The following is an 8186-nucleotide window of genomic DNA, read 5'->3' on the forward strand; positions in this document are numbered from 1 at the left end:
ATCAAACAGCCAACTCATCAGTAATGGGATTTACTTTTCTTTTTTCTTTTTGAAACATTTGGACAGTTTGAACATAACTGTTTCATCGTCTTTCATTTGATCTTTTGTTGCAGGTTCTGTCTCCGCTTTCTGACACTATACTAGCAGAGAAGACTGTGACTGTGTTGGATGAGAAGGTACAATATCATTCCCCTTCATTTCATCTATCCAGGATATATTTATGCGTACTGTATATACATCTGAATTAAAACAGCATTTAAAGTGCCTCACAGATCAGGTAAACATGTTTATAAATGTAAATCCTGGGCATACTGAATTCATGAAACGTTAGCAAGGCATAGGAAAAGTAAAGTGATTTTAGGCTTTATTGCTCATTGTTATCAACATTTACTTACACACCGTTGCCAGTTCATTGGGTACACTAGTGCACTTGTAAATATAACAGTCCTGCACTAAGTTGTATTTCATGTAAAGTGCTTCATACTTCATGCTGTGGTTTGTAGTACTATTGAATAGTATTTTGTTGTCAAGAAACATGTTTTGACAAACCTATTTTTGTCAGCGGGCTATTCTAAATAACAGAAACCCTTCACTGTTGAATTCTATACAGTTTAACCTAACCTACATCCTCCAAAATGATCATCCAGTTGAAATTTCAACGTCAACTGAACATTTTAACAGTCATGAAGGAGGATTTGGTGGAGGACTGTTATATTAGAATGCGTTTGTTTTCACTATTGTACCTAATGAATTGGCATACAAATATTGTATGCCAATGATTGAAAATCATTTTATTTTGTCACTATACTGTATTACTATTTGACAAGGCACAGGGTCTATTACACTGAACCATCATGTCTTTGGAAACTGTTTGTAAAAGACAACCATAGACTGTTGTTGCTCTAAACAAAGCTGATAATAGTGCCACAGTCGTTTGTCACAAGCGCATTACCTGAAGCCTGGCAAGGTGGATCTCATAATCTTGAAATCTCACAAGTGTTTTGGTTCCGCTGCCTATGTTTCTTTCAGAGTTCCTGAAAGTGCTGATCCACCCCTCACGTTCTTCTCATTTCTAGCCACTAAAACCGGATCAAACAAGTAGAAGTCGAGTCTTTTAACCCTCGTATTATGTTAAGGGTCAATTTGACCCATTTCAGTTTTTGTGTTGACCAAAGTACTGGTTATCCTTTTTTTTTCTTCATGAAAGTTTGTGACTTTTCCTCATATAGGGTCATGAACTGGTGTGTAAAATCTCGACACTTTGATGTGTCGTGGAATGTCTGTGCAGAGTTTGTATACAAAGATGATGTTGCGGGTCATTTTGACCCAGACACTTTAATGTGGGTAAGTATTTGTTCAGATCCAAATTAAACATGTCTCTTTGATGTACTTTATTTTAATTGCCCAATTATTTATATTTTGATTGCCTCTGAATAGACATTCAGACCCAGAGACCCAGGTGTGTGTAGGGTAGGAACTTTTTCTCTCCCTTGTCCTTGTCACTCTTCCCATGTCATCTCTTTGACATCCATGGGTCTTTCTCAGATATATTGAATACGTCCACACCGCAGACATGTTGGCCCTTCCAGACAAGCCTGTGCTGGCTGCGGTTTTTGCTTGCGTCATTACAAAAATCACATGGTCTCGACTGGTCTTGACAAAAAATCCCGAGTCCAGCATGACTGAGACCGAGTAAAAATGCAGTCGATTCCGAGACAAGACCAAGACCTTGAAAATGCCTTGAAAGTACTCGAGACCAGTCTTGGTACTCGAGACCAGTCTTGGTCTCGAGTATTTTCGGGCAAATTGTACCAACGTCGGCTTTTCCTGGAAGAACTCGCCAAAGCACTCGTCACTCCCCAGATCCAGAGGCGAGCCAGGCCAGCTTGATTTCCCCGGCAGCTGTAGCTGTCATTGAAAAGGTCAAGGTCAGGCCACCCAACCAATCTGTAGTGGATCCAGTGGATACAGGTGTAAAGAAACACAAAGATGCCAGGTCTGTCCCTCTTGAGAGGACAGTAAAACAAGTACCTCTTGTGTGAAATGCAAGAATTACATCTGCAGAAAGCACGCAGTTACATTCTGTCCATCATGTGGAGATCACTAAAAATGCTGAAGATTGAAAATCTGACCAAATGGGGGAAGTGAAATGAAAAAAAAAACGTATTTGTGAAGAGGCAAAAACATTAACTAAATAGTTCTTAAATATAGTGTTCAAATCAAAAATGTATTGTTGTCTCTTTTCTAAATGTTTATATAATCTAAAATAAAGTTGTTATTGGTTTAATCTGTTTTTCTGACTGTTTTGAGTGGATTTACACAGTAACATAATCAATGTAATTTTTTTTCAACATAATACAAGGGTTAAGATTAAGATTAAGTGTCTATCGGCCAAGTATACTTGTGTATACAAGGAATTTGGTCTCTGCATTTATCCCATCCGTGAATTAGTGAACACAAAGCACACAGTGAGGTGAAGCACACACTAACCCGGAGCAGTGAGCTGCCATGCTACAGCGGCGCTCGGGGAGCAGTGAGGGGTTAGGTGCCTTGCTCAAGGGCACTTCAGCCGCTTTCTACCGGTCGGGGGTTCGAACCGGCAACCCTCTGGTCACAAGCCCAAAGCGCTAACCAGTAGGCCACGGCTTTCATTGACTGCTTCTCTGAATTACATCCAGCAACTGTTCTCTGTCTAGGTCACCATCACAGACCTGGGAGTCCAGCTGGTTGCATCTTTGTCCCTCAGCATGACGGCGAGTCCTGGAAATTACCAGGCTATACAGCTAACAACTACAGCTACAGACCTGCTACACACACCTAAACAGGTAGGAGAAATACTGTAGGCCGTTTCCTTAGACTTGCCCTAATCCTGAATTACCACTTGCCTAATTCTAACCCTGACGTCAAACCAAGTTCATTGATGATTTAGTTGTGTTCTCTTTCTTTGTGGAAATATTAGGGAAACGTGACTGTGCAAACAGATCTATGTCACCACAATGAACATGAGCCCAGGGATCAAAATATATCCAGCTCCACAAGATATCACATCCTTCGAATGTCATCACTTAGTCAAAATGTAGTTTACATATGCACGCATGTGATAAATGTAAAGTGATGGTTTACATCCTAAGCTGTGTATCTCTGCAGTAATGCCCCAAAGGTTCTCATCACAGCATTTAAACAGTAATTCTATCTCCCTGTCATAGAGAGAGATAGAATCTCTATCATAATCAGTTTGTAATTAGGAGTACATAACTTCCAGGCTAATGCACTCTTCAGCTTCAGGATACAGTAGATAAGTCTATACCATAAAATACAATATAATAATTAAAATCACAGCAAGAAATCAACAAAATAAAATGTACAGATTCCCCCCATCGTTTTATTCCTTGCAAACACATCCTTAAAACCCACACTAAAATGCAAACCATATATTAGGGTACTATTCTTGACTCTCTAATCACATTGCCAAGGGTTATTTTATGGCACAATCCCCCACAATCCCTTCTCTCACTTTCACTTCATTCTTTTTTTCTTTCAATCAAACAATGCTGCACATCCTAAGTTTTATTTTTTTGTAATTTTTATCATTTTTAAGGGCTAATAGGATGGGACTCAGTTCATCACAATCCAGCATTTTAGTCAAACGTTTATGAGCTCTTGTCTTGATGACGCAGCTATGGAGAGAGAACAGCCGAATGGAAGAAAAAGAAGGGGGGGGGGGGGGTCGTAAATAAAAGAAGGCTATAGGGAAAGTTGGAGAAACGAATTAATGTCAGAATAAAGGAAGGAAAAGAGGCAAAGCAATGTTCTTCATGTTGGACCTTAATTACCTTTGCAAGGAAGCCTTTACCGTTTTTCTATTTACATAATCTTTTCTGTGTTTTGATTAAAGAAAGCAAAAGGTATTTATCAAGGAGAATTAGTGAGGCGGGACCGCTTAAGGACAAGCGGAGAAAAATACATTCTCTGCTGTTTATGGACTAGCTCATGGAAGAAAACAGTTGGCAAAACATCCTTCTTGGGTGTAATTGTTCTTGTTGCAAAAGAAGAGATGGAGAGGCATGAAAAAAGACATGTATCTGTTCTCATAAAGAGGTGTTCCGCTTTCAGTCATGGACATTTACAAGTTTAACTGTTAACGTCTATGTGTGTGGGGATGGAGAGATGGCAGTGTAGATGTCACTCTTTGTGTCTTCCTCATAGAATAGCAACATGCTATTTATTACCATTATACTGTAGACCACACTATCAAGCTACCAAGGCCAACACCAATATATATTTTTACTTCTTGAAAAAAAAAGCACTATTCAAAAGATAGAGATGGGTTTATTAATGCAAACGGCAAAGGAAATTAAATCTGTCAGCTCTTTTTCCCCAATAAATGTAAATATAATTTTTGCAATCCTTCTGTATGTAAGTTGTGTCCTACAAGATGGTCACTACAAGCATCATATTTTACAATTTGAGTCAAATAAAAAGGTCACCTATTGCAGCTTTAATCACTGAATTACTGGAACAAATGTGGATGGATAAATTGATGATGCACCGTGCTCTCTTCAATGCGCAAGTAAAGATGCAGATGTCCCTTTAGCCAGTTATGGCTATACAAACTTTGAGATTTCACTGTGGCTCACAGTGACATTTCTCAGCACCAAAGATAAGTGGGATTAATCAATAGCGCTCAATGACCTGTACACAAACGTTTTTCATAGAAGGCCATCAGAGGTACAACCTATGTCTGAAATGCAATGAACATATTTGGCTTTGCTTAGATGATCTGTATATACCCTTGACCTCACAGTGTTTTTTCTCATTCAGGAGGCTGCGATCAGTGCATGGATCCAGTACAGTGACGGCTCAGTGACGCCACTTGGAATCTATGATCCCAAGGACTTCCTTCTCTCAGCCAACTCATTGGATGAGAGTGTCATCTCAGTTACCAATCAGGTATAGGCTGCTGCCTTCACATGGTAACTGGTGTAAAGTTAAACATCTTACAGTTTTACTACTAATAATACATTTTCTGTTAATACTGCATTAAGCATGTTTTCATGTTCATATTATCTCTGTCTATTAGGAACAGCACTGGCCGATTGTAGTCGCTGAGGGGAATGGACACGGGGCACTGGTGCGTGTGGAGATGGTGATTTCTGGGACTTGCCAGAAGTCCAAAAGGAAGAGTGTGTTGGCATCCGGAGTTGGTAATGTAATAGTTAAGTTTGGAGCAAAGGGTGAGGAAAGAGGAGTGATGGGAAGAGGCGGACATGGTGACATGGACGATGGTGGGATGGACAACAGCACCAGTGAGCAACGGACAAAGGACGGAGGAGACTGGAAGTCCAACAGTGCAGCAGTCGACCGAGAGGAAGGAGCCATGAGGAAGGTGGGAGGAAACAAAAAGTGAATTAGAGACAGTTTACATTAAACCCTGAGTCTTAAACTGCTACATCATCACTGGATAGTATCACTGAATTTTAAGGTAAACAATAGACCCTACCCATTAGGGTGGAAGACAGCCTAAACATCCCCTACCCACAAACTTTTTGCAACGGAAAGTTAGACTTGAATCACTAGGGAGGGGAATAGATTATACCCTGACCAAGATCTGCCAGGTCAATCAAACTGTTCTAGTGGGCTTTAAGTGGTGATGGACAGAAGCGCAATGGGCACAGTGGAGTTTAAACTCTTTCCAGTGCATTGGCTCTGATTGGTTGTAGAACTATCCAACAGCATGCAAAGGTAATTTTTCTTTCTATTCTTATAAATCTCAGTGGTGTGTCACCAGATTCATATCCTGGTAAAAATTGATTTTGGGTGTCTATGGCTATAGTACTTTTACATCTTCACTTCGCCTCTTTTGTACTCCATTTACTTAATGACTTTGAAATCAGCACATCAAACCTGGTATATAGTAATGTGGTAATTGGGTGAATCTCACATTAATATACAAAATACTACTTTGTGTTAAACTCAGTCATGTGCATGTGTTCATTTCCATTTATCAGGTTAGCACAACGACCAAGAGCACAGTAATCCATCGTACTTCAGGTGGCAAAGCTGCCGGTGGTGGTAGCAGCAGCAGTGGAGGCAGCGGTCCCAGCCAAGCAGGGGACTACAGCAGCTACCCAGCTCAAGTGGAGGTACCAGGGACTGGAAACAGTGAGCTGACCCAGACCACTAGAGGCCTGTCAGACCTCGAGATTGGAATGTATGCCCTTCTGGGTGTATTCTGCCTGGCAATACTGGTCTTCCTTATCAACTGTGTCAGCTTTGCTTTCAGGTAAAACCCTGTAAATAAATGAATCTGGCGTTGCACATAAATTCAACAATTAAAGTGTAATGTAAGTTAATAGTAAGATAAACACACAGTAACATCATGATTGAGAAATGTCTACGTGGACCACCATGTGATCAAACACATGACATGCAATGTGTTTATTGGCATAGACTGTATATAAATATGGACAACATCTCCCCACTTCCTTGCATTGGCCAACTGTACTTGTTAATTTATTTATTCCAACTCTCACGATCCTATAGGACCACTTCACAGAGCGGTTGACAGGGCAACTTGCAGTCATTATGATGTCACATCCTGTTTCTTAACTAAAACAAAACTGACAGAAATACCTAAAATGACAGAAACCGTTCTTGAAAAAAAATATTTGACGTGCTCTTCCAAGTCCCATCCACTAACATGGAGGGGGAGGAGCTTATGACCTTTGTTGCAACCAGTCACCAGGGGGAGGTCTACTTGCTTTGGCTTCACTTTTGAGGAGCTGTTCTGTTGTCCATCTTTATACAGTCTATAATATAAACTCAGTGTTAATAACATGTTGCTTGGGGAAATGCAATTTGATTTATCCCACAGCTTTCTATGGTCCAAATAAAAGATGTCCCTTGTCAATATTTGCCTAACCTGAAACTGTATTTGTTCAAAATATTACAACCATCCCTCATTCACTGACAACTTTCTTTTGCAGATACCGTCACAAGCAGGTCCCTGTGCTGGAGGCAGGAGGCAACATGAACCACGCCCACGACTGGGTATGGCTTGGCAATGAGGCTGACCTGTTAGCTGACCATTCTGACCAATGCCAGAGAGGGCTACCCGATGAATGCACCACCATCATTGACCGAAATGAAGGCGGATACGAGGAGAACAAGTACCTGCTTAATGGTGCTGGCAACTCCTTAATGGTGGGAGTGGGCACGGGCATGGGCACCATTAGTAGGAGTGGTGGCACAGGTGGACACCGGGGTATCACCCAAGGACAAACCTTGCCCAGGTCTGTTCCAGAACCACATCAGTGCCTTTCAGCAATCACTACCAGTGGTAAAGACCCCACTGGCCAAAAAGAGCATCTGAATAATTCCCCTCGAGCCACGGCTGCAGTTGCAGTTGCAGCTGGCAAGCGCAAACGCGTTAAATTCACGTCTTTCGCCACTGTTCTGCCCAATGATAATTCAGGTGGCAGTGGCTCATACACCAACTCCTCAGCACTGGTGACCAATGGGAACCAGGATGACATCAAGTGGGTGTGCCAGGACATGGACCTAGGTCAGTCTGAAATCAGAACCTACATGGAGAGGCTACAAGACAATCTGTGACTGACTGGAATGAGACAGAGGAGGCGGGGCAGAGGATGAGTGCAGGAGAAGGGATGGACGATGAGTACAATTCACCTGTGATGCCTTTGCAATGGATTAATGTAGGGAGAATGGGAGGAATATGAGAACAGTAAAGGGAACATGAAGTGCTGTGACGGGTTTGGAAGATTATTAAACAGACAGTGTGGAGGATGCTTACATTTAGCTCCCCTTAGGCAATGGAAAGCATAACGTCATCACTAGCTCACACTCAAATTAATAGTAGCAAACAATAAATAACATTATGAATTTGTTTTGTATTATTTATTGTGAAAATATTAGTGTAAAAATCAATAATAATGTCACTATTGGTTATAAATGTTTACTTTCAGAATACCAGTAAACCATTGTATACATACATTATACAGTAAATTCAGGGTATGTTATTGGACAAACCTTATTAAGCCTCTATACATTTACACGAGGATGGGAAGAACTTACTGTACATCACATCCTGACTTAAGAAGTCTTTTTTATACTCATATGGTACATTGCCAAAATGGCTGTGGATTAATTATTGATCTAGTTTTAAT

At 40.9% G+C, this 8186-nt stretch overlaps 1 protein-coding gene across 1 annotated transcript in view; it reads left to right on the forward strand.

Moving 5' to 3' along the window:
- The window catches only part of LOC311493271 (transmembrane protein 132C), a gene marked incomplete at its 5' end in the record, with an annotated part of 234108 nt that extends 226250 nt beyond the window's left edge, over positions 1-7858 (forward strand). The window contains 6 exons of the mRNA XM_084551833.1: positions 114-176; positions 2697-2825; positions 4822-4950; positions 5081-5386; positions 6009-6283; positions 6987-7858. Of these exons, the coding sequence (XP_084407959.1) occupies positions 114-176; positions 2697-2825; positions 4822-4950; positions 5081-5386; positions 6009-6283; positions 6987-7614 (1530 nt within the window). The 3' untranslated portion in view covers positions 7615-7858. The remainder of the gene's footprint in view (positions 1-113; positions 177-2696; positions 2826-4821; positions 4951-5080; positions 5387-6008; positions 6284-6986) is intronic.
- Positions 7859-8186: the final 328 nt, after the last annotated feature.

The sequence above is a fragment of the Chelon labrosus genome, assembly GCF_963514085.1.
Source record: "Chelon labrosus genome assembly, chromosome: 9".
Classification (NCBI taxonomy): domain Eukaryota; kingdom Metazoa; phylum Chordata; class Actinopteri; order Mugiliformes; family Mugilidae; genus Chelon; species Chelon labrosus.